The 27,477-nt window shown below is 40.8% G+C and overlaps 1 protein-coding gene across 2 annotated transcripts in view; it reads right to left on the bottom strand.

Moving 5' to 3' along the window:
- Nucleotides 1-27,477, bottom strand: part of prkacba (protein kinase, cAMP-dependent, catalytic, beta a) — a 155,787-nt gene that overhangs the window by 89,923 nt on the left and 38,387 nt on the right. Inside the window, exon 1 of one of the 2 annotated variants that reach the window (XM_048539147.2) lies at nt 24,109-24,220. The exons of the other annotated variant lie outside the window; for it this stretch is intronic. Within the exon in view, the coding sequence (XP_048395104.1) occupies nt 24,109-24,205 (97 nt within the window). The 5' untranslated portion in view covers nt 24,206-24,220. Of the gene's footprint in view, nt 1-24,108; nt 24,221-27,477 lie in introns of those variants that run through there. 2 annotated transcript variants of the gene reach the window in all.

Below are 27,477 nucleotides of genomic sequence, written 5' to 3'. Positions count from 1 at the left end.
TTAGCAATGAAAATGTTGGTTTTAAACTGGAAGCTTGGATATTCATGGGGAAACAATAACAGATGGAATGCATTTGAGTGAACTGAACTAAATATGGGTGGAGCTAAAGGAACAGTAACAAAACTCTTTCTGTTCATTTGTAGCCTGGGTGTGTCGCTGGCAAGACCAGCATTTATTGTCAGTTGCCAAGGACCCTCAAGAAAGATTGTACACCACCTTAAATCACTGTAATCCAAAATGATGAAGGGACGCCTACAGTGCACTTAGTTAAGGCATTTCAGGATTTAACCACGTGACAAGAAATTAGGATGTAGCATAGGCTGAACCACATTGGCAAGAGATAATGGGAACTGCAGATGCTGGAGAATCCAAGATAATAAAATGTGAGGCTGGATGAACACAGCAGGCCAAGCAGCATCTCAGGAGCACAAAAGCTGACGTTTCGGGCCTAGACCCTTCATCAGAGAGGGGGATGGGCAAAATCACTTTTAGAAAACTGCGTACAATTCTGGTCGTCCTTCAATGGGATGGATGTTGGTAAACTGGACAGGATGCAGAAAAAAATTTACAACGATATTGCAGGATTGGAAGGTTTGAATAGTCAGGAGAGGCTGAATAGGCTGGGGTTTTTCTCCCCTGAGTATCAGAGACTGAGGGGTGACATTATAGAGGTTTATAAAATCATGGGGGGTGTGAATAGGGTAAACAGCCAAGAGACCAGAGGGCATAGTTATAAAGGTGAAGGGGAAAAAAGATTTAAAAAGGACCCGAGGGGTAACTTCTGCACACAGAGGAGGTTGCATGTATGGAATGAGCTGCCAGGGAAGTAGTGGAAGCTGGTACATTCACAATGTTCAAAAGGCATCTGGACGGGTACATAAATAGGAAGGGTTTAGAGGGGTATGGGTCAAATGCTGGCAAATGGACTAAGTCAGACTGGGATGTCTCATCAACACAACCAAGTTAGACTGAAGGGTCTGTTTCTGTGCCGAATGACTATGACCAAACATGCAGCTGTAGAGACTTGTTGTCCCTAGTCCTTTGTACTGAAAGTGCAACCTTCATACACCAAAAAACCTGGGCAAGTTGGTGCAATGCATCTTGTAAAATATGCAAACGTGGCACTGGTGGTGATGAGAAGAAATATTGATTGGGTCCATTCAAGTGGACTGCTTTGCTCTGAATGATGATCAATCTCAATTATTATTGCAGCTGCACTCAACCAGGCAAATGGAGAACTTGACAGCATTCCATCACATGCCTGACTTGTCCTCCATCTACAAGGTACAAGCTTTGAGAAAGTGGCGAGTTACTCATTACGGAATTTCTAGCCTCTAATCTGTTCTTGCAGCTACTTGTACCTGGTTGGTTCAGTTATAGTCAACTGTGATCCCCAAGATGTGGTTGGTAGAGGATTCAGCAATGCTAATGCTACTGTAATGATGTCAAGTAATGATGGTTAGCTTCCATAATATTGGAGATAGTCATTATTTGGCACTTGTGTGGTGTAACTGTTATTTGTCACAAATCAGCCCAAGCTTAGATGGTGCAGTTTTTCTGTATGCCAACATAGACTGCATGATTATCCAAAAAGAGTGGCGAATGGAACTGGGCATACGGTAATCATCTATGAACAACCTCACTTCTGAACTTATGGAAGCTAAGTCACTGATGAAACAGATGACAACAAATTGACTTGAGACACTGCTCTTAAAACATGTATTTAATGGACTGCAAAATAGAAATAAAAACATAAATGGTGGAATAACAGCCAAAGTCATAAGTTGGATTTCTATTGTCATTAGTTTTAATGCATACAGAAACATAGGTTAGTTAGAACACAGGAGGATGACATTCAGCCCAATGTATCCATGCATTTTTGCAAGAGCAACACTTTTAGTTCAACTGCCCACCCCCAACTGGAAAAAATACACTGAAAACTAAAACAGAAAACTGATGAAGAGCATCATATGATGATTCAAAGCTGGAAGACATTTTGTGATTATGCATTAAAAAATCATCCATTTGGTAGGGTTTATCATCGATTTGGGGTTCCAAAAAAGTACTAAATAAAAGTGCCTCACACTAATGGATTGTTTCAAGGAGAAGTCAACTAATACACTATGGCTAGCAACTAATGCTCTCAATTCTAACTCAATAGTGTAACCAACAACTACGTGATCATGGATATTTGCTCGCCTTCAATTATTGGCCACCTAATATTTATAACAAAAGCAAACAATTAAATTGACAATAAACATCTTTAACAATTAAGGACAAAAATAAAGGGCAAGTGTTAGAGAAACTCAGTAGGTCTGAAATATTTGTGGAGAGACAGAAACAGAGTGAACATTTTAAGTGTGGTACAACTCTTCTTCAGAAATGATCTGTCCTGAATTAACTAGCCACAGAAGGAAAACAGCACAAAAATCAAAAGCTTCAAACCAAGTATATGGTTAGAAACCAAGCACTCACGGGAATTTGGATTTAAGAATCAACAACCAGTATATTATTTCAAATGAATCCTTGGTGTGTTTATGCAGCATTTTTATTATCACCTTTGCTTCCACCAACTAATCCACAGACTCTTCGAAAGATATTACTTCAACATCCATTATCTTTGCTCGCAATCACTCGCTAGGAAATTCATGATACAGATCATGGGTTCCAAGAGATCTAATGCAGCTGATGAGCCTGTTCCAAGACACAGGGGCATAAGTAGGCCAATCAAGTCTGCTCCAACATTCAATGACAGGATAGCTGATTTGATAATCCCCAACTGTACGTTCCTGTCTTTTCTCCATAAATCTTGATTCCTTTATTGTTTAAAAATGTATCTATCTCAGGCTTAATTATACTTAACTTGCATCTACAGCCCTCTAGAGTAAAGGATTCCAGAGATTCACTATCTTCTGAGAAAAAAAAATCCTTCTCACTTCTAACCAAAATGGGCAATTCCTGATTGAGATTATGACTCTAAACCTACCACTTGATCCACCTTAATAATATGTCCAGCCCAAAGAAGACATGCATTAAACCTCAGCTTAATGCTGGCTGTCCAACATTGTCATGTAGCACCCACAACACAACAATTTGTAACAAAGTTTTTGCTTAATATTAGTACTCAAGTGTAAGCATGTCCTACCACTAGGAAATTTCCTAACTCTCCATTACGTGAATGGCAGCTGTACTGGGAGTGCCAGATTATTTCTTCATGTCCATCCTTCCACGTACATTGTACAAAAAAGTTTGTTTAAAGAAATTTAAATCCTATCTTTCATCAACAAATCTAAGTGAAACACAGCTAGGGGACCCTCCAACATTCCTTCAACATCGTGCATCATTTTCCCCATTACAAATAGGATTTCACCTCCCAAGGTAGACTATCCATAAATTAAAATAGATTGGTGGGGATGGGATCCTGACAAGTATTTTAGGAGGAGAGGAAAGTTGAGACATTGAAGTTAAGACACGAGTGATAGTAGCTGGAAAGCAAGAGGAACAAAGTTAGGTAAGAAAGAAGGTGAGTTTAGTGCAGCTAAATGTAATGGAATATATTTTAATACAAGAAGCTTGAGGAATAAGATGGATAAGCTGAGGGCACAGATAAGCTTGTGGGGAGTATGATATCATAGTTATAGCCAAGACTTGACTAAAGGTAGGCATAATTGGTAGCTCAACATTCTTGGGTTATAGCATATTCAGATGAGGCAGAGGGGGGAATGGAAGAGAATTCAGGTGTGTCACAACATTGATCATGGAATCAATTATGGTCAAGTGGGCTGAAGGATTTGTTTCTGTGCATTCTGACTCTATTTATAGCAGTGGGGCAGGGGGAAATGATATATTCAAAAGGATCATCAAATGAGGTGAGATAACGGTGTGAAGCTGGAGGATCACAGCAGGCCAAGCAGCACCAGATGAGCAGGAAAGCTTGATGTTTTGGGTCAGGATCCTTCTTCTGGCCTGCTGTGTTCATCCAGTTTCACACCATGTTCTCTCAAATTCTCCAGCATCAGCAGTTCCTACTATCTCTATCAAATGAGGTGATGTGGGTGGAAGTGAAAAAAAATCAAACTTGCCAAACACATGGTTGCGTACTCCAGACCCAGTCAAGGAGAGATACTGGCTACAAAATAAAATCAAATCTCAGAGCAAATTGGAAAAATAAGGAATTGTAGGGGATTTTAACTACTGAAATAACAACAGGGGTGGTTTTGGTGTGCAGAGGGAACGAAATTCTTAAGTTGCATCCAGAACTATTTTTGTCCTCTTGGGGGGAGGTGATGGCCAAGTGGCATTATTGCTGGACTGTTAACCCAGAGACCCAGATAATGTTCTGGGAACCGGGGTTCAAATCCCACCATGGCAGATGATGGAATTTGAACTCAAATAGCTGATGATGACCATGAATCCATCTGGATTCAAAACCCATCTGGTTCACTACTGTCCTTTGGGGAAGGAAACTGCCATCCTTATCTGGTCATGCGACTCCGGACCCACAGCAATGTGGTTGTCTCTGAACTGTCCTCTGAGCAATTAGGGATGGCCAATAAATGCTGCCTAGCAATGCCCTCACCCCATTAATGAAGAAAATGCAGAAAGCCCAACAAAAGAAGGTTGGTTCTGGGCCTAATGCTCAGAAATGAACCCTGGTCAGTAGAAAGCATATCAATAGGGGAACAATGTAGACAAAAGATAACAAGGTGGAGAGCTGGATGAACACAGCAGGCCAAGCAGCATCTTAGGAGCACAAAAGCTGACGTTTCGGGCCTACGTCCTTCATCAGAAAAGGGGGGGGGGGGGGGAGAAAAAGAGGGTTCTGAAATAAATAGGGAGAGAGGGGGAGGCAGATCAAAGATGGATAGAGGAGAAGATAGGTGGAGAAGAGACAGACAAGTTAAAGGGGCGGGGATGGTGCCAGTAGAGGTAAGTGTAGGAGGGGAGGGGTTGTGTCAGTCCGCGGAGGACGGACAGGTCATGGGGGTGGGACATGGAGGTGCGACTTGAGGTTGTGAGGGGGGGGGGTGGAGAATAGGTCAGAGGAAGAACAGGTTAGGGAGGCGGGGACGAGCTGGGCTGGTTTTGGGATGCAGTAGGGGGAGGGGAGATTTTGAAGCTTGTGAAGGCCTAGGCCTGAAGCATCAGCTTTTGTGCTCCTAAGATGCTGATTGGCCTGCTGTGTTCATCCAGCTCCACACTTCATTAATCCACACTTTGTGTTTTCTTTACTACCTCCTTCTGTGTTGAGGCAGACAGGGACATGTGATGATCTATCTACAGAAAGGCCACTGCCTCAGGCAATTCAACCAATACATTCATTTGCAATACATTGAACATCAGCAAGTCCCTAATACTTGATTACACAGGCACAGGTCTATGGCTTGGGGATGAAGCATCTTGTTTGGACCATTTTTTTTAAACCTACTTACTCACTGCATGAATAATTCTGTGGTCTAAGAAACTGAGCCAAATACTGAGTTAGCCAACAAGGATTAGCATTTACTGCTGACTGGAAAGGCATCCAACAGCACTGTTGGCACAGGCAAAAAGATTTTGAATCCAGGTGCAGATTTTGAACTCAGTGCCTAACAGATCTAAAAATGGTGCCAAATAAGGATTGCCTCAAAAAAGCCTCTTTTACACTGACAACAGATTCCATGTATCAGTTCCCTGCATTTAGATGACAAAATCTATCCCTCTCTATCTTGGCAGCATAAATCTAAAGTTTTTTCTCCCCCGCCCCAGAGTTAACAATTCTGGCACTGTGATAAGGAAACTGGATTTGATCACATTTGTATTCTCAGCCAGCTAACTATGCTTCTGAAATCCAAACTTGACATGGGGTTCTTTAAAACTTACATTGCTTACAACAACGCACGCTTATATACTGCATGAGACACTTCATAGACTGGTACTTAAGCGGAAACAAATGCCATGAGCGATAAAGAAATACTAGTTTAGGTGACAAAAAGCCTAATTAAAGAAATAGGTTTTAAAAGAAGGTCCGAAAAGGAAAACATGTATGCACAGTAGTTTAATGAAGGAAATCCAAAAAGTGCACAGTCAATTCCTGCCTGCTGATCTCATGTCTCTTCCCCCTTAAGCTTGCCTCAAATATCCATTTAGACTGGAATTTGATCACCCTTCCCTTTTATGGCCACTTTGAAGGATGATGCTTCAGTGAAGCACATTTTTTCCCCTTATTAAAAGGGCATCATCATATAAACAAAAGTCTGTTATTGACATTAGCACATTGAAGACTACAAACTGAAGTTCCAGCAGGTGGCATTGTGATAAAGAAGTCAAGGATTTATGTAGAACCATCTTGGACCTTTGTGTTCCAAAGAGCTCTTTGAATTCATTCATAGGATGTGGCTGCCACTAGTGAGGTCAGCATTTGTCGCCCATCTCTAGCTGCCTGTAGATCCATTAAGAGTAGGTTCGTTGCTGTGAATCTGAGATCACACGTAGGTCAGACCAGGTAAGGATGGAAGATTTAAACCCCTAACAAACATTAATGAACCATATGGACTTTCTAATGACAACTGATAACTGAATGCAAATTTCATCATCTGGTATGGTTAGATTCAAACTCCATGCCCCCAAAATTGGGTTTCCTAATTACTAGTCCAATGATATTACTATTAAAAAAAAGTCGATCATCTTGTCTACACTAGGCTTCAATGCCGTAGCTCATGCTCAGTAAAATAAACTGCAAGTTCAGCTAAGTTCAGACAGCCTCATTCTTTCAAACTGGGCACACATTCACACAATCTGTGTCCCCCATGAGACAACTATGGAAAGTTGGACTGATGTGAAAAATATTTATAGCAGATAGCAAGAGACATCAATTGCCAAAATCTGGATTTACATCAACAGGTGGCCACATTGTCATGACAGCTTATCTGGAGGGACAACATTTAAACATGAGCTACTTTTACACTGAATGAAACTTATGCTGGCAACATCAGATTCTCATGCGTGACTAGCTTCAATCCAAATGTAAACTTGCCAGGATTTTCTAAGATGGGAAGAACTAATTTGCCACTGGCTCACAGTGTCAGTGTCAGAATCTGACATGACTACTACAGTACTGTTTGCACTCTTTACAAAGGCCTCCAAGCACCTATTATGGGGCTATCAAAGGGGTTGGGGGGGGGCACAACAAAACAAGCCAATTTGGATTGCTTTTTTCCGGTGACATGCTGACCAATGAAGTACCCTGTTTCAATTCAAGAGTCGGAGTGAAATAAAACAGTATTTCAGATGCAGAGACATACTTTGCGCCATTTTCTTCAAACATTGAACTGCAGAGAGTCATCACTTTCAGGGATTTAAGATTGGCTGGAGTCGACAATGTGGCAAATTTTCCAATGCCTCCCAAAAGAATAGGTTTGAGGAGAACCAATCGCTTCTTATTCCATACTTTCTATTATAATGCATCATCAGTCCCCCACTACCTGAACATTTCACTAAAAACAAGTTCAGAACTAGAAGGGGATTAATTTTGCCAGGTTATTTGCCTTTGATATTTTTACAATGGGAAATAATTAATTAGTTATACACATTCTGCAATTGGATCACAGAAACCACTTATGTTTAAGTAAGGCACAGAGGCAGATTGGGAAAAAACTCATCAACCCAAAGAAGTCATGGGAATTCAACAAAGATAGATGAGCATGTTATCAGTATTAAACTGAAACAAGGTAGAATCCTGATGAGATAATTAGGTGTTAAAAAATAACCTCCATTTCAAAATAATCTTCATAACAGTGGCTTGATTATTGGCTTGGATTCCAGCACAGAAGAGATTCAGAGCTTGGCTACTCAACAGTGACAAATTTCAATAAGTGCCATGGCACTCTTTTCATGTTCAGTCGTTTGAAATGAGACCTGTAAGACACTACATAACACAAAATAAAAACCGAAATGTTGGAAACACCCAGGAGGATGAACAGCATCAGCAGAGAGGGAAGTGCAGTTAACTGTATTTTTCATGTAGTCAACACTTTAAAAAAGAATTTAAATTTATTTACCAGAAGATGATAATGTAGACCAAGTGGTTAATTCTCCTAATTCTCAAATATTTGAATTTAGATATTGGGGGTATAAGCCAACTAACTGGCTGAAGGAAATGCTAAATTGTGATGCACTTTATTACCTTTTAATGTTAGCGAGTTTTGAGAAGATTTGTAGCTCAGGTTGAGGTTCTGGATGTGAGTTTGCTCACTGAGCTGGAAGGTTAGTTTTCAGACCCGACCCCACAACTAGAGAACTGAAAACTAACCTTCCAGTTCAGCGAGCAAACTCACATCCAGAACCTTTTAATGTATCTGATTAGTTAACACAGCATAAAATTCTTAGTCTTCATGTTCTTTTGAGTTTTATTTACTAAAACCAATGAGGTAAAATGACAACCTGGCAGCTACATTCTATCAGTAAATACTTGGTCTGATTCTTAAAGAAGACAAATTGCTGGGCTCCAAAATAATGACACTATATTCAAATAAATCCTGGATATGGCAGCAAGTGTAATTTGGACAGACTTCATTCAAAGGCATAAGAGCAACATTGGGAAATCCTAATTTTACAGAAGGCAGAAGATCAAAGCCATCTTGACTCCTCACCTAACCATTCTATTCCTCCGACTTGGAATGCTTGATTCAAAGTTCTTTGCACAAAATGGAATGCGTTCTATTCATCATTACTTAATAGTCAGAACTCTCACAGAAGCAGTTATATAATGACTAAAAGCCATTACAGATATTTAAAATTATTTTAAAAACTGTACAGGGCTAGTTTTACACTGTGGCTTTACTTAACATACATTAATAGATAATTACCCTAGACTTTAATTAAATGGCCTCTTGCGTAGTGCATTATCATCTATTTTTGCACTACCACAAAGTGTAGTTATAAATAGTTTTGACTTGTTGATTATAATCATGTTAATTCTTAACCAACATTAAAAATAAAAATGGACTGGGGAGAGAGTTTGCGATAACCTTTGTTTAGGATAAATGTTTAAATCTACAGGACCTCAATCAGGTCCCCCCTCAACCTTCGTCTTTCTAATGTAAATAATCCTAATCTACTCATCCTCTCTTGCCAGTTAGCACCCTCCTTAGGTGGCAACATCCTGGTGAACCGCCTCTGCATCCTCTTCAAAGCATCCACTTCCTTTTGGTATTGTGGTGACCAGAACTGTACGCAGGATTCTAAGTGTGGTCGAACCAAAGTCTGAAACAACTGTAACATGACCTGCCAACTCTTGTACTCAATACCCCGTCTGATGAATGAAAGCATGCCATATGCCTTGCTGACCACTCTACTGACCGGTATTGCCACCTTCAGGGTACAATGGAGCTGAACACACAGGTCTCTCTGTGCATCAATTTTCCCCAAAGCTTTTCCATTCACTCAAATTCGCTCTTGAATTGGAACTTCCAAAATGCATCACTTCACATTTGCCTGGATTAACACCATCTGCCATTTCTCTGGCCAACTCTCCAATCTATCTATATTCTGCTACATTCTCCAACAGTCCCCTTCACTCCACCAATCCTAGTGTCACCTGCAAACTTGCTAATCAGACCATCCATGCCTTCCTCCAGATCATTTATGTATATCACAAACAGTGGTCCCAACACGGATCACTGTGGAACACCACTAGTCACAGTTCTCCATTTTGAGAAACTGCCTTCCACTACAAGTCTCTGTCTCCTGTTGCCCAGCCAGTTCTCTATCCATCCAGCTATTACACCCTGGACACCATGCGGCTTCACTTTCTCCATCAGCCTAACATGGGGAACCTTATCAAACACCTTACTGAAGTCCATGTATATGACAGCTAAAGCCCTTCCCTCATCTTTCAATTTTGTCACTTCCTCAAAGAATTCTATCAAGTTGGTAAGACATGATCTTCCCTGCACAAAACCATGCTGCCTATCACTAATTAGCCCATTTTCCTTCAAATGTAAATAGATCCTATCCCTCAGTATCTTCTCCAGCAGCTTCCCCACCACTGACGTCAGGCTCACTGGTCTATAATTACCTGGATTAGCCTTGCTACCCTCCTTAAACAAGGGGACAACATTAGCAATTCTCCAGTCCTCCGGGACCTCACCCGTGCTCAAGGATGCTGCAAAGATATCTGCTGAAGCCCCAGCTATTTCCCCTCTTGCTTCCCTCAGTAACCTGGGATAATCTCATCCAGACCACAGGACTTGTCCACCCTAATGCCTTTTCGAACACCCAACACTTCAAGCCGACTTGACCTAGAAAAATCAAACATCTACCCGTAACCTCAACATCCTTCATGTCCGTCTCCTCAGTGAATACCGATGCAAAGTACTCATTAAGAATCTCACTCATTTTCTCTGATTCCTTGCATAACTTCCCTCCTTTGTCCTTGAGTAGGCCATCCCTTTCTCTGGTTACCTTCTTGGTCCTTATGTAAGAGAAGGCTTTTGGGGTTTTCCTTAACCCTGTTTGCTAAAGATATTTCATGACCCCTTTTAGCCCTCTTAATTCCTCATTTCAGGTTGGTCCTACTTTCCCAATATTGTTCCAAAGGTTTGTCTGTTTTCAGTCGCCTAGACCTTATGTATGCTTCCTTTCTCCTCTTCGCTCGTCTCACAATTTCACCTGTCACCCACCGCTCCCTAATCTTGCCCTTTCTATCCCTCATTTTCACAGGGACATGTCTGTCCTGCGCTCTAATCAACCTCTCTTTAAAAGCTCCTACATATCACATGTGGATTTAACCCCAAACAGCTGCTCCCAATCTACATTCCCCAGCTGCCGCCGAATTTTGCTATGGTTGGCCTTCCCCCAATTCAGCACTCTTCCTTTCGGGCCACTCTTGTTTTTGTCCATCAGTATTCTAAAACTTACGGATTGTGATCACTGTTTCCAAAGTAATCCCCGGCTGAAACTTCAACCACCTGGCCGGACTCATTGCCCAACACCAGGTCCAATATTTCCTCTTATTTACATACTGCTCTGGAAAACCCTCAGGATGCTCCTTACAAATTCTGCTCCATCTAAACCCCTAACACCAAGTGAATCCCAATCAATGTTGGGAAAATTAAAATCTCCCATCACTGTTGGTCCTAAATCTTTCCATAATCTGTCTACATATTTGTATCTCTATCTCACGCTCGCTGTTAGGAGGCCTGTAGTACAGCCCCAACATCGTTACCGCACCCTTCCTATTTCTGAGCTTTGCCCATATTGCCTCACTCCGAGTCCTCCATAGTGCCCTCCTTCAACACAGCTGAGATATCCTCTTTGATCAGTTATGCAACTCCCCCACCCCTTTTACCTCCCTCTCTATCCTGCCTGAAGCATCGATATCCTGGGATAACTAGTTGCCAGTCACGCCCTTCCGTCAACCTGTAGATATACAGGACCTACCTCAATAAGTCAGGAAGTTTTTCCACTCTTAATAGGAATTATAATTCTTGCATGTTTATTTAAAAAAACGTCTGTCTTTGAGACAGCCATGGTGTGGAGGTGCCGGTGTTGGACTGGGGCGGACAAGGTCAGAAATCACACTACACCAGGTAATGGTCCAACAAGTTTACTTGAAAGGCTCTAAAAGCTTGTGTTTTCAAATAAAACTGTTGGACTAGAACCTGGAGTCAAGCAATTTCTGACCTTTTGGACAACCATATAAAGTACCACTATTTCAACAAGGAGCATGCTCTATCCTTGTAGATAATAAACCAATCAGAACAAGACAAGAATTGGCCATTTATGAAGCATTTTAAGTTATTCATACAGTTCAGCAGCAATGTCTGGTTACAGCAACTGCATTCAAGGTCAGGGATCCTCAAAAATATACTTTGTCTTCTCTTTCAAGCTCACTGACAAACTTTTGGACACCCTGCCTACTCTACGTACAATACCTGACATTCTTTTCCAAAGTAGACTGAAAAGAGGCAGCAAATTAAAGCCTGATAAAGAATTTCCAAACAAAGCTTTAAAAATGCAAGGTGGGATCACACTGGACAGTCAGTAAGACAGTCAAGAGTATCAACTGTACTAATTGCTACAGAAAACCAAGTAACATTGCAGGGTATAATGGCTATGCATTCAATGCTTTTGGCCGCTAGGCTTACAGCATCAATTACACCAGCTAAGCTTCCAGCATTAAATCACACAGGAGAATGTTCACAGCCAGCAAACGGGGAAATTAAAATCTTCGTTACCCGTCCCTTTATGGTAAAGCTATCGAGTTTCATGTTGGATTAAGTAGGAATGGGACTCTCTTGAATACAAAGTTAAGATTCAGAATTACACAAAATCATGAACAAATATAACAAGGCTGCTTGAACTATCAAGCTGTGCCAACGTGCATTGTCAAGAGTCATGATTTAATGCTTATAGGAAATTAACAGCAGTTCAGCCAAGGTTCATAACGCTGATATGATTTTGCATTTGAAATACAGCAAAACAGTCAACATTTGTGGTCATTACTTTGTAAAACTGACAGTCACTTCTTGCACCTGCACACATACAGTTAAATGGTTGTCACTGATCTCCATTCACCCTGCAGGATGTGTAGTTGAGATGCTCAAGATAGAAATCAATAAACTGACATATGATAACTTTGTCAAGCAAGATTAATAATATAAAAAGTATGCGTTGTTGTAAGAGGTGTAAACAGGTTTCTCAGTCTAAACATAATTAAATCAGTCTGGCCCTCACGAAAGTAATTCTGTTTTTGTAGAATGTCAAATTTCTGTTATAAAAACAAAATGATATTTCAGTCTCCACCCCAGCCAAGTGCACATTCTCATCTTTATTACAATTTCTATGAAAAGAATAAAAAGTGAAAGATAATCAAGACTTTTAGTGTCCTGAGTTAACACAGTGTGGACCTGGGAGGAACAGCAGGCTACGCAGCAAAGGAGCGGGAAAGTTGAAGATTCGGGTCAGGACCCTTCTTCAGTAATGGGGGAGGAGCAAGAGAGCTCTGAAAATAAACACAGAAAGGAGGGGTGGGGCTGGGAAAGATAGGTGGGATGGTGGTTGGTGAGTGTAGGTAGACAGTGAGGTGGGAGGAGGAGGAGGAGGAGGAGGAGGAGGAGGAGGAGGAGGAGGAGGAGGACAGGTTGTGTCAGATCAAGGAGGCAGGAATGAAAGGCAAAGTTTGGTTAGGGTTAGGGTCCTACCCTATCTCTTTCAGTTTCCTGGTTCTCTGGTTGTGAACTTTCTACATGATTTACTGCTAAGCTAATTTAATGATATGATCTTGTCTGGTGCAAAGGATCATCTTCAGGTAGCATTAAAATGAAATTAACATTGGGAAAGGTGAAATCCATGTCACAATGATCAATAGGTCATTATGATCAGGTTTTAAAGAGGTCATAGGCAAGTTTCATGACTTTGTCATTGACAGCAAAAATCAGATCAATAACTTGCAAACATTAGACGTATGAAATAAAAACAAAGGTGACACATTCACACTTCAAGCTAAGATCCTTCAGAGGTAATCAAAGAGATTCCAGCCAAATATAAACAGGATTATTCTTTCAGTAATATGTACTTCTAACATTTTTTCAGCTATGTAGATCAAAGACTATTTGAGATCTCAAAGTAATTTGCTGACTGTTTTGATACTGTCCCAGTAACTTGAATCAAATGACTTAGAATGTGCTTGGTCAAAACTTATACAGCCATCATGAGTTAAAGGAGGGGTAAAGGTCCAAATGACCAACTTATATTGGAGATAATGGTCACAACCCATTGTTAGAAAACCATCTCAATGATTTATACAAGTATAGGATTTTGCAAATATCTAATCAAAGTCTAATAGGCACACTTTCTACAGAGAAATTCAAACCATTTGGAATTAGTATTATCATCAATACTGCTTGCATTTGGATTTCACCAAACACACTAAACATCAGAAAACACCTCAACGTGCTTCACAGATGGTTAAAGGGGAGAGAGTGGTAAAAACAGTTAGTTGGGGCAGGAAACTGAAGGCTAGGCAAAACAGATTGGTTTGGTGACAAAGAGTTAGAGGGGTTTCAGGAAAGCGTAGGTGAGCGTGCTGAAGACATGATCGCAGCAACTGTAGGTCAGACTGCCAATGATAAAAAGTGAGGCTTCATGAGGCCAGAGGGGGAAAAGGTATGCGTTCAGAGGGAGGCTTGGGACTGGAGGTTAAAGAGAATAAGTTGGGCATAACTATGAAACATTTTAAAAGAATGATAACATTAAAATAGATGTGGGGGCAAGAGCTGTGGTGGGGGGGGGTGGTGTGCGCCAATGTTAGTCTTTGAAGGAGAGGTAAAAAGCAGGTAAACATGTGCAGAATAGGATACAGACAGTTAGGCCAGCGGATAGGTTGAACTTTATGAAGACTGCAGCACAGGAAGCTAGCCAGGAGACGACAGTTGAATATGGAGCTTTCCACTCCATAGATAAGCTTTTCAGCAGATGGTCAGAGTTAAAAGAATTAACCTGGGCAAATGATGTTCAATAGGTCAAACAGGTAGTATTTGTGATAGACAGGATATGGCGTAGCAATCTCAGCTAAGGATCAAACAGGACAAACCAATGCCCAAACAGTTTGGTCATGCAAGAAGTGGTGGAAAGGCTGAAATCAGGGACAAGGCTGTGTGGAGCTGGAAAGAAAAATCAATGCTTTAAATGCTTGGGCTACAATCAATGGAAAGTGTGAAACTGACCATATATTTCTCAAAATGGGAAATGATAAAGGATGAATTCTAGTTGTCATCATAACTAATCTATCACATTTTTAGTAAAGATTACAAATGCTGATTTTTCTTTTCAAAAATGGTCAGAATATTGACTGGAACTTAGTGTAGTAAAAGAACAGGTAGACTCTGAACTATCACTCAAAACGTAGACAAGGATTTTCTTCAATAAAATGCAATTAGACATAAACACAGGCTAAATTTCATTACAATAGTAAATGGTTAAGAATACTAAACTCAGGTTTGTGAGCAAATCCTTGACTAGTTTTAAAAAAGACCAGCACTTTCCCCTACAACCGTACGAAGTGCTACACTTGCCCCCATACCTCCTCCCTCACCTCCAACCCAGGCCCCAAGAAGATTTTCCACATCAAGCAGAAGTTCACCTGCACATCTGCCAATGTGGTATACTGCACCCGCTGTTCCTATTGTGGCTTCCTCCACATTGGGGAAACCTACAGGGGTTAGGGACCACTTTGCAGAACACCTACACTCGGTTTGCAATAAACAACTGCACCTTCCAGTCGGGAACCATTTCAACTCCCCCTCCCATTCCTTAGACGGCATGTCCATCCTCGGTCTCCTGCAGTGCCACAACGATGCCACCTGAAAGTTGCAGGAACAGCAACTCCTATTCTGCGTGGGAACCCTGCAGCCCAATGGTATCAATGTGGATTTCACAAACTTCAACATCTCCCCTCCCCCCACCGCATCCCAAAACCAGCCCAGCATCCCCAACTCCCTAACCTGTTCTTCCTCTCACCTATCCCCTCCTCCCAACTCAAGCCGCACCTCCATTCCCTTCATACTAAACTCATCCGACCCACCCCTTGACCTGTCCATCCTCCCCGGACTGACTTATCCCCTCCATACATCCCCACCTACACTCACCTCTACTGGCTCCATCCCCGCCCCTTTAACTTGTCTGTCTCCTTTCCACCTATCTTCTCCTCTATCCATCTTCGATCCACCTCAGCCTCTGTCCCTATTTATTTCAGAACCCTCTCCACCTCCCCTTTTTCTGAAGGGTCTAGGCCCAAAACGTCAGCTTTTGTGCTCCTAAGATGCTGCTTGGCCTGCAGTATTCATCCAGCTCCACAATTTGTTGTCTTAAATTAGCAATACCTCAGCTTTGTAGCTTGAGTCACTTCACTCAATGTATACGGGTGCCGAGTTAGAAACTCATTTGATTAGTAATATTTCACCATACTATTCAAGAATCCTGAAAACGTTTCATGATTCAAAAGAAGATACAAAACTCCTTCGGCTCAAATTTTAAATCGGTGATATATAGATTTCACAAAGCAAAACATGCTGTAAAATGATTCAAGCAGCATCGATATTATGAATTTGATTGTTTGACATAAATGCCCAATCCTGGTTAGTTTCAGAAAGGAAGTATCAAATGATGTCCATCCATATTATCATACAATAATTCTTAACAGTGATTGAAGTCAATTTATCGCATCTTATTTAATGACAGGAACATTATGTAAGATTGGTTTTAAAGAACGATCAGGCTGGGCTTCAAGACTAAGAATCTGACAGCTGGTATGAGATACTGGGTGGAAAGTCCACACTGGCTGAAGTCACTCTGAAGGTCCCACTTTCTCAAACTCACCCATTGTCTGAGTGTGGTGACCCTCAGGTTAAACGACCAGTCATCTCTAATGAAACAGCGACCCTATGGTTCTCTGGGTCCACGGTGAATACTTCATCTGCATTAAGGTCATTGTTCTACTCCTACCAGATCTGCTGTTTTGAGATCCATGCTCATCTGTCCTGTTGGCTATCTCACATCCACTATAGCTTGCCCACAACCACTCTGGTGCCATTATCCAACCTAGGTCAACCTTTCTTTCACATTCGAAAAGGTTCCACAGAAAAGCCTGTGGTATTGGGGGTAATGTATTAGTATAGATTGAGGATTGGTTAATAAACAGAAATAAAAGTCAGGACTAAGTTAGCAATATTTAACTAATTGATTGGCACAAGGATCAGTCCTAGGGCCTCAATGATTTAATATCTATATCGATGACTTGGAGGAAGGGGCTGAGTGCAATGTATCTAGGTCTACTGATAGCATAAAAACAGCTGGGAGAGCATGTTGTGATGAGGACAAAGAACGTGCACATTCATTCAAGGGGATAGAGACTTGAATAATTAGGCAAAAACCTGGCAGTTGGAAGTTTAATGCAGAAATGCGTAAATAATACTTTGGTAGGAAGAATCAAAAGTCAGACTTATTTAAATAGGGAGACACACCAATATTGTGCAGCACAGAGGAATCAGAATATTGTGTACGAAACACAAAGGTTAGAATGCCAGTGCAGCAAACAATTAGGGTGATAATGGAATTTTGGTTTTTATTGCTGAGGGGTTGGAGTTCAAAACCAGAGAAGTCTGGTCACAGCTGTACATGGTGTTGATAAGGTTAAACCTGGAATACTGCATACAGTTTTCATCCCCACATTTAAAGAAAAGGAGATTCAATCAGTTGATTTCCGGGACGGACGAGCAACTTACTGCAGATGCGGGAATCTGTAGTGAAAACAGAAAAGTGCTGGAGGTCGGTCAGTCATCCGGACTTGAAATGTTAGCTTGCTTTCTCTCCATGGATGCTGCCTGACCCACTGTGATCTCAAGCATTTTTTTTGTTTTCAGTCCTGGGATGTAGAGGTTCACTTGTCAAGATGTGCAAAACAGGTTAGGCCTTCATTCTTTAGAGTTTGAAAGAATGAGTAGCAATCTGGGTAGAAGGCTGGGGGGATTTGAAACGGTAGGCGTTGAGGTGATTTTCCACATGTGGGGAAAAGTCTCAAACTGGGGGACAAAATGAGGGATGCTCAGTTAAAACTGGGTGTTAAGGAATATTGTCTTTCCAAGGTTAATGAATGTCGAGGGTTCTCTACTCCAGAGAAGTGTGGAGGTGAGATGACAAAGTATTTAAGACTGAGGATGATAGGTTTTTGAAGTATTAGAAATAATTTAAACCGACAGCTGTGCTGAGCTTGCACCAAAGAGGAGTTGAGGCTTGGGACAGGTCAGCTGCGGTCTTGTTGAATGGCAAGCTTGACCTGAAGGGCCAAATGGTCAGAAGTAACTATGTGCAACATTTGCACATCTAAGAATTGTTTATGAGATACTGGTTTTGATTCATCACGGAGTTAAAAGCAGAACATCAAGATGGAAATTGCTCCAAAGTCTGGGACTTGCTCAGAACTAAAGCACAGTTTCAACTCACTGCTTAAGAAATTCAACTTGTTGAAACGAACAAGTTTTATGACTAAGAGAAACTGACAGAATTAGTCACAGTAGGAACCAGAATTTCTCTGCATCAGCTGCAAACTCTTCTGTTCAACTGAAAAGTGAAGTATCGCTGAACTGTTAATCCAGAGACCCAGATAATGTTCTGGGGACCTGGGTTCGAATCCCACTGCGGCAGATCGTGGAATCTGAATTCACTAAATATCTACAATTAATAATCTAATGATGACCATGATTCCATTGTCGATTGGTAGAAAAATTCATCTGGTTCACTAATGTCATTTAGGGAAGGAAACTGTCATTTGTACCTGATCTGGCCTACATATGACTCTTAAATGCCCTGTGGGCAATTAGGGATGGGCAACAAATGCTGTCTAGCCAGCGATGCCCTCATCCCATGAATGCATAAAGGAAAAAAAAAATAAGGGTACGAGACTCGCTTTAAAGTTTTTCTTTTGCTGTATCTATTAATCGAAGCTGCAGTGTTTGCCATTTGATATTCTAAATTAACTATCGAGATATCACATTTATACTCTTAGTTATCGACTCTCACCTGTTCTGCATTATCCACCATTGAAGGAAAATTGGTAGTAAAGCATGATATTGAATAAATTGTTGAGCTGACTATTACAAGTGATTAATTGCCAGCCTACTGATAATGCATCTCTAAGAGCAGAGGAAAGATGCAACGTCCTGATCATCAGGCATACGTCATTTACATTCAGGGAGAAGGTCAACTATAAAGAACCAAAGATGTAACTGCATGGCTTTGTCCTGGTATAACAAAACTGAATAACTATAAAGTGTTTCTAAACATAACTTGTATTAACATTAAGCAGAGCCTCTCACATCATTCTTTTGGATTTTAACTTTATGAGCAAAGGTGAGATCACAAAGTTAAAGAACTACCCTATAATTTCAAATTCATATCCAATTGTACAAGGGATTCTTCTTTTGCACATTCAGTGCAGTGCATCACAATTAAATGTGACCAGCTGATTAATTTTAAAGATTCTTCCTTGACAAAGCACTGCGAACAGCTTGCAAGAGTATTTCGATACAAAGCTGCTTTTACATTGTTCCGTTGTTCTTATACAACTGGCTTCTGATGAGCAGTTTTCAAACAGCTGGTGGCAGTATTTCAGCAAATGCACCATATTTGCAGAGGCTATTTTTCCCTCCCTGAAATGACCTCTGCAATGAAACTTAGTTTGACAGTGCCACCAAGTTGAGAGAGATCCACAGGTTTTAAAACAGATACAAGCGAGAAGATTCAGAAAAAAATCCAAATTGCAATGTGAAAAAATACAATTTCTAATCATCAGAACATTCATTTCCTGCACAATATCTTCATTTCTACTTACTCCAAAAAAATCAAATTTAATACATTCAGGTATTAAAATGCCTTTATATACTTGCAGTTGGAAGTTTGGCGAGACTCACCAAAGGTAGCACAGGTTTAGCCAGTGCTGAGCTTAGATACACAACCAAATCATTGCAGATTCAAACCAAAGTCTTGGTTGTTGTAGCTGACCTTCATTAGGGTAGCTGCAGTTCCTTTATACAGAATGGGGGCAGCATCCAAGTGCACCCTCTTGACTGCTACCTAGCAACATCGCTTCAAGAACGCGTTTTGATGTTAGGAATGAAAATACGCAGGCTCAGCTGTGTCACCACCTGCGATCAAAGAATCTGTTGAAAATCATAAAAATCTTCCAGGCAGTTCACAGAAACATAATTAGACCAAAATGGTCACTGTTAAGAAGGATCCACTTACAAGATTGAGCAAAATAATCAAGGAAGGATTTTTCTTTGCAGGGTATGGACAACTGCCTTCATACCAAATCATTTAATGTTCTTTTGCAGGGTCAACTTTGCCAAATGAGCTAGCTTTCACAAGCAGAGTTCAGAGATTGGACAGACATACATTAATGAATTTGACGATGGGTGAAAATGCACAATAGCGAAATTTGCAGATGACACTAAAATAGATGGTAAGGCAGGTTGAGAGGGGCATACAAACAATATATAGAGAGGTATTGACAAGTTAATTAAATGGGCAAAACATCGATAAACGATGTAAAATGTGTGAAAATGCAATGTTATTTATTTTGGAAGGGAGAACAAAACAACAGATTATTATTTAAATGGAACAATCTGCAGAAAGCTGCAACAGAAAGGGACTTGGGGATACTAAAACACAAAACAAAACAGAAAACCAGCCACAGATCCAACAGGTAATCAAGGGTGCTTGGGGAAAAATGTAGAAAAGTCTGACTGCAGCTGTAAAGGGTGCTGGTGAGACCACTAGAATACTAAGAAGAGTTTTGATTCCCTTATTTAAGGAAAGATAACGTTTCATTGGAGACAGATCGGATAAGGTTCATTCGAGAGATCCTGCTATGGGGGGGGGGGGGGGGATCTTTTGAGCAAAGGCTAAACAGTTTGCGACTCTACTCACTGCAGTTTAGATGAATAACGAGGTGACCTCATTGAAATGTGAAAGGATTCTTAAGGGCTTGACAGGGTAAATGCTGAGAGGATGTTTCTCAATGGGAGCGTGTAGGGCTAGAGGGTATAGTCTCAGAATAAAGGGGCACCAATTTAAGACTGAGACAAAGAGGACTTTCTTCTCTTAACAAGTTGTTTTGTTACATTAAAGGCAAAATAGAAATATTAGCTGTGATGGCTTTTGGGGGCCATCTTGGATCCAAATTTGTAAAATAATACCTTGAAACAATCTTACAAACTGTTTGTTACAATCCAGTCCTAGCAGGCAGTAACAGTCACAGGCCACATCTGCTTCATCAAGAAGAACAGCAGTGTTTAGCTGGTAATGTAGAATACCCTGTAACCTAGATACATCTGAAAAATAATTTAAACAAGCAAGCCATAAGATTATATTAATAGCCAGCATACTAATGTTGCCAGGTGTCTCTGTTTAAAAATAGTTCCCTGGAGTGCATTTAAAAACATAATTAACTGACCTACACATTTGAAGGCTTACAGAAAGCACAAGGTAAACTGAAGCGCCTGCATGCGGTGTCTTTGGTTATGAAATATTAATAATTCTACAGTCCATGCTGTGCACCTTCACACTAATCCACCGGAGCTTCAAATGCAGGTTTGTTTCTCTCGATGAGCAACAGGTTAGTTGATTCAGGAGAACGTCCAAATCCCAACTGTATTACTAGATACAAGGAAATATATGCAACATTTTAAATTTACATACCGGTGGCACACAGAAGGACAGTCATCCTTTGCCAATGACCGTTCCCACAAAACGAGTAGTAAAGTCACTTGCAAACTGGACACCTTCATTTTAAAGATCCTCTTTAGAAAAAATCTTCTGTATCAGGGAAGATTCAAACATCTTTCTCATAACCCTAAGTAAAACAGAAAACTGGAACATCTCTCTTGGTGTCCTGCCTCTAACTGATAGAATAATACTCTTAACAAAGCTCTCTTCTGCAGCACTTGTACATACCTTATCATTGCTGTTTTGAAGAATTTTTTAAGTAATAGTCTTCAATTGAGGATTCCCTCTGCAGTAAATATTAACACTGAATGAAAAGTTAAAAATGCTAGTTAAAATAAAATTTTCCTGATTCTGCTGTTCAGCTTCCCAGCCCAGAACTGTTTTGTATCCCTCCTAGGAGAGACTCAATTTACATCTGTGGGCTGATATTAACTGCTTTTTTGTCAGACTGCGACTTTAATCTACCTCCAACTGCTTTAGTGGGCCTCTCTTTAGTCCACACATTCTGATTGATACCATTCCCCAGTTTCTGGATGCCAGAAAAGCTGCTGTGCTGCTAGGATTTATTCAATCTGAATGGTCGGCTGCCGTCTCTGCCGCTGGAAATGCTGGCTGGCTTCATGTTCCTGGTTTAAAATGGCTACAGTCTTAAAGAGGTGAATCTAGTTTTTGTGCAGAATTTTATCCTCTCCTATCTCTTTAGATTGCCATGAATAGTTTATAATGTTGAATCTGATATTTCCTTCACCAGTCAACACTGCTGGCATTGAATTTTGGGAGACATACAATGTTCTTGAGGTAGATTTGCTTTCACCACACCTCTTAATACCAGTAAACCCTGAAGACAAATATTAAGGGAAGGATTAAACACTAAAGCCTTCAGCAGAAGAGACATGTACTCGAGAACAAATCATTTATTTTACTAAGGCATCAGGTTACTTTAGCTTAAAACTGGTTAACTACATTAACATTAGATAAGAGACATTGTTCTCTTTGCAATAGTAACTAAATCTATGCTACATGATGTTGACTTTAGAACTAACAACTACTTAGAATCAACCAGCTCCTCCTGGAGAGACAGACAGTCACGTCATTTATGCATCAGTGGATGGAGCCATTCCAAAGCCTTGTGTTAACTTTTTCAGGCCAACTATCTTGTACAACAACTGACATCATCTAGCAGATGTTAACATTGTATGTGTATACAGCGTTTTCCAATTATGTATGCCCTTAGACATTTTGCAAAGGCTGCTCAATGTAAGACCACATCTGGAGGACTTTGTTCAGTTCTGGTCTCCACATTGCAGAAAAAATGAGGAATAATTCAAAAGTTCAAATGATAGCTAAAAAGCAAGCTGAAGGTAGGTGAGTGGGTGGTTGAGACAGTGTGGGGGTAATTTGGAGATCCAAATCTTCCGGCTATGGGGTGGAGGAGTTAGCATGGGGGTGTTAGAATGGAAGACTGCAAGGGCAAAGAGGAGAGATGAGGATACAAGGGTGAGGAGGAGAAGGGAAAGCTGCAACAAGGTAAAAGGGAAAGGAACAGATAATGAGGGGGAGGCTGCAAAGGAACCAGAATATTGTTTAAATCTACTGACAAAGAAAAAAACCGTCCAGTAGCTAGGGAAACCTGAAATCACTGAAGTAATGAAATCCTTGCAGATCAATGTGGTATCGCTACCTTAAGGCTGCTTTTGTTCAGGAGCTATGATATGGGAAAATGTTCTTAAAATGAACACAGCATCAACTGTTAAATATAAATCCAAGATCAAAGTTGAAGTTAAAAAGGTACAAACTATCTGGCTAAAATTATACAGCTTTGTGAAGATGGAATGAAAATGCATCAGCTGTGACCTCAATCTGAATTGTGCACTTCAGGCAACAGCTTTGCAAGCATTTGCCAGTTATTTTGAAAAATTATGAACTCATACCTATTGGCTTGTGCCAATTTATAAAAATGGTGGTGTCGCTAGACAACCAATAATTTTTGTATTGCAACTTTAAATTCAATGGACAACTGGTAACTGCAGATGGAGGGGAATTATTCCACCTAGTCCAAATACATCTAAAAATTAACACAAATGAAGAAGACAATGCTCCTATATGACTGTATCGCTCCATAAACAAGTCAACGAGAGTGAAAAACTGGGCCAAAAACTAAAATCCTCAAGCGGCACTGTCAAATAAAAAAAAAATTGTGCTCTGGCACCTTTCATTCCAAAGTGCTTTATAGCCAATGAAGTACTTTTGACTTGTATTTACAGTTTTACAACAGAAACCATGGCAACCAATTTGTGCACACCAAGTTTTCACAAACTGCAATGAGATAATGAATGGTCAATGAACAATTACTGGTCTTGCTCCCGCTTTTTGGAAGTAGTCTCATTAAATCTTTCTCAGCCATCTGAAGGCAAACAGGCTCTCTCTCAACTTAACATTTATTTCATGGTAGTACTTCCACAGGTAGCACACTGACATATCAGCTTTAATTCCGTACTCCTCCCTGAAATGGGACGGAGACAGACACACAGACACACAGACACACAGACACACAGACACACAGACACACAGACACACAGACACACAGACACACAGACACACAGACACACAGACACACAGACACACAGACACACAGACACACAGACACACAGACACAGCCCCCCAAGAGTGCTGTCCGCTGAGCAACAGCTAAAAGGTGAAGAACCATTCCAGCATGAAACATAATGAGATACAGGGTGCAAAGCTCTAAAGATGGAAGGCAACATTCTTGGATACATTAAAGTGCTAGGCTCAGGGTCACAGAGAATGCAAAAATAAACTAAAAATACAGACAAAACTAAATACCTGATGTCAGACCAGTATTTGAGAGATAGCCAGTGGTGGAGGGAAGGTAGAGTTCAGAGTCCAACATCATTAGAAAATATGCAGAAACAAATGCCATGTTTGCTGATGCTGAGGGTTAACATGGTTACTTGAGGATGGGGTGGGTTCTGGTCAGCTTAGTTGGCCAGGCAACGATCACATCATTAATAATACCATCAGTGTGTTTGAGCCCTAGGAGGTAGACTCAAGGCTGCTTCCGTGACCTGTAAAAAAAATCAAGGCAGAAGTCTTGGTTCAGCGAGCCTTGAATATTTGGGGAGAGGGGACTGTTGTGGACAAGCAGCACCAAGCAAAGGGTCATACGGAGTAAGATTGTGTAGACTACAAGTTGCAAGAATCGCACTGGGCCATTTAGGGATGTAACCAAACAAAGATAACTTCAGTAAAGTTCTGCCATTTGTGTCTTAGCCACTTAAGTCATTTCTCTGCATAAAGTACTTTTTCACTCACTACAGCGGTGGTAACTTATTATCCGCAGATTTTAGGCACCCAAAATGTGAAGAAAATTTTGAAAAATAAATCATTGAAAGAGTCATGAAATGAGTTATGAAACACATATAGCAATGATGCATTAAACGGAATTTTCAGGGAAGTGATAATCTCATACAGCTTGCCACTCTAACTTTTTTTACAACGAGAAGGGTACTCTAATTGGGCTCTTTCAAAAATGTTGAGCCGTAATTCCATGCTGACATATCTCTCAGTGGCAAACTGTCTCGTGAAGGCAAACCACACTACCTTTTCATCGTAGTCAGCTGCTGAATGCTGAAGTTTAAAGGTCTGGAACCAGAGACAACTACTTTGACAGCTGCAGTTAAACAATGAGTACATTAGGCAACTGAGTAAGGTGCCAGGGGAACAGAGTGCCAGATGTGTCAGGTCATAGTCTGATGGTGTTGTGTGGTCTGGTGGAAATGTAATTAGGGATGAGAGAGTCAAATATGAGGCCAGTTGAATAGTTACTCAGGAGTTATACACTATTTCACAGTCTAAGTTTTCCAAACCATCAACAGCAAACTTTGTTTAGCAGCACCTTATCAACCAGTACTTGATTTTAATAATTTTTGCGGGTTTATCAAATATTGCAATCTACCACAAAGTATTAATGCTGTAAATAGTGATATATACACACCTTCCATTAAGTTTCTATTACTTACAGTGTGTTCCTACATTGATTTTAGGTGTGATATTTTGGCATAGTTTTTTTCAGAGACGTTAAAGTCTTGAAACTTTGTGTGTAACTTTCAATCATACGGAATATTTGATCAACTGGCAGACGCCTGATCCCACAAGAGCCTGTTCATAAAAAGTTGCTGAACCCTCTGAACTGTTTAAATGGAGACCTTCGCAGGGTTCCATGTCTGCGAAGGAAAACCGGAAGTTAATCCAGCCAACAGACACCACAGTTCAAACAAAAGGTGGGAAAACACAGCAGTGCTCCATCAGAAGCTACACTGCTGATATGACGCAACAGGGTAATGAAAAGTCTGCAGAACCACGCACCAGCTCGGCAAGCGAACCGAGCACAACATCCACGACCTGAGCTACAAATCTACTCAAGCCTTAGAATCTTCAATTTACGGACAATTCCTTCAATACTGCAGTGTCTCAATACTCAAAGCCCATCTGCGCTGTAATCGCAACTGGCCACTGCAAAATCTGGGCCAATTAAACTCTTGCAGGGACTGGAAAGCATGTATTGATGGTAGGGTGCTAGTTGTCATGTCACACGTGACTCACAACATTGCACAGTCCACCTCTGTACACTAAGCCCCACGAATATGATAGAAACATAGAAGATAGGAGCAGGAGAAGATTCAGCTCTTTGAGCCTGCTCTGCCATGCTTCACGATTATGGCTCATCGTCCATCTCAATAGTCCAATTCTTCGTTCTCCTCGTAACCTTTGATTCTACTCACCCCAAGTGTTAAATCTAGTCAGCTCTTCAATACATCAACGTTTTAGCATTGTGGGATCCCACGACGTCCTGTGGGAATGAATTCCAAGGCTCACCACTCTTTGGGTGAAGAAACGTCTCATCATCTCTGTCCTAAATCATCTACCCCAAATCCTCAAACTGTGCACTGGTTCTGGACACACCCACCATCGGGAACATCCTGCCTTCATCTACCTTGTCTAGTCCTGTTGGAATTCTGTTAAGTCTATGAGGTTTCCCCCCTCATTTGTCTGAATTCCAGCGAAAACAATCCTAATTTAATCAACCTCTCCTAAGTCAGCCTTGCCATCCCAGAAACTGCCCAGTAAACCTTCGCTGCACTCCTATGAGAGCAAGAGCACCCTTCCTCAGAAAAAGAAGACGACCAAAACTGCATACAATATTCTAGGTGTGGCCTCATCAAGGTCCTTTATACCTATAACAATGTATCTCTGCTCCTGTACTCAAAACCTCTCGCAATGAAGATCAAGACACCAGTCACCTCCTTTACCACCTGCTGCATCTGCATGCTTACCTTCAGCGACTGGTTCACAAGGACACTGAGGTCCCATTGCACATTCCCCTCTCCCAATTTACAGACATTCAGGTAGTAATTTGCCTTCTTGTTTTTGCTTCCAAAGTGAATAACCTCACATTTACCCAAATTATATTGCATCTGCCATTGATTTGCCCACTCATCCAACCTGTCCAGATCACACTGAAAGATCTCTGCATTCTCATCCCAGTTCACCCTCCCACCCAACTCTGTACCATCTGCAAACTCGGAGATGTTATATCCTGTTCCCTCATTCAAATCATTAATATATAGTGAATAGCTGGGGTCCCAGCACTGATCCCTCTGGCATCCCACAAATTACTGCCTGCAATTTGAAAAGGACCCATTAATTCCTTCTTTGTTTCCTCTCCATCTCAATACACTTCCCCCATTCCCATGCGCTTTAATCTTACATATTAATCTCTTACGTGGGACTTTGTCAAACGCTTTCTGAAAGTCGAAATATTCTACATCAAATGACTTGTGCAATAATCTTTTGCAATGATCTCTTATGTTGACCTGGAGAATGTTGCAAGGGCCAGTTTGACAAATTTTATTTGTACACTATTTCCCCAGTTTTCTCTTGCACCATCTCAGTCATCAGAACAGTAAATGGTTGGAAGCAATCTCATTATAACACATGTTTGCCACTTAAAATTTTTGCATTTGTGAAATTCTCTAGGAATTCCACAAACAGCTGTGGTTACTGTATATAGCTAGAGTGCAAGTTAATAAAAATAAGTAAATACTGTATATGATATTAAAAAATTTACAACATTGTATATGGGACTTACAAACAACTGTTTTAATCTGATTGAATATTGGTTATCAAGAGATT

This window comes from Stegostoma tigrinum, chromosome 8 (genome assembly GCF_030684315.1).
Source record: "Stegostoma tigrinum isolate sSteTig4 chromosome 8, sSteTig4.hap1, whole genome shotgun sequence".
Classification (NCBI taxonomy): Eukaryota; Metazoa; Chordata; class Chondrichthyes; order Orectolobiformes; family Stegostomatidae; genus Stegostoma; species Stegostoma tigrinum.
The sequence above is the reverse complement of the archived record's forward strand: the minus strand, read 5'-3'. Positions and strand labels throughout refer to the sequence as shown.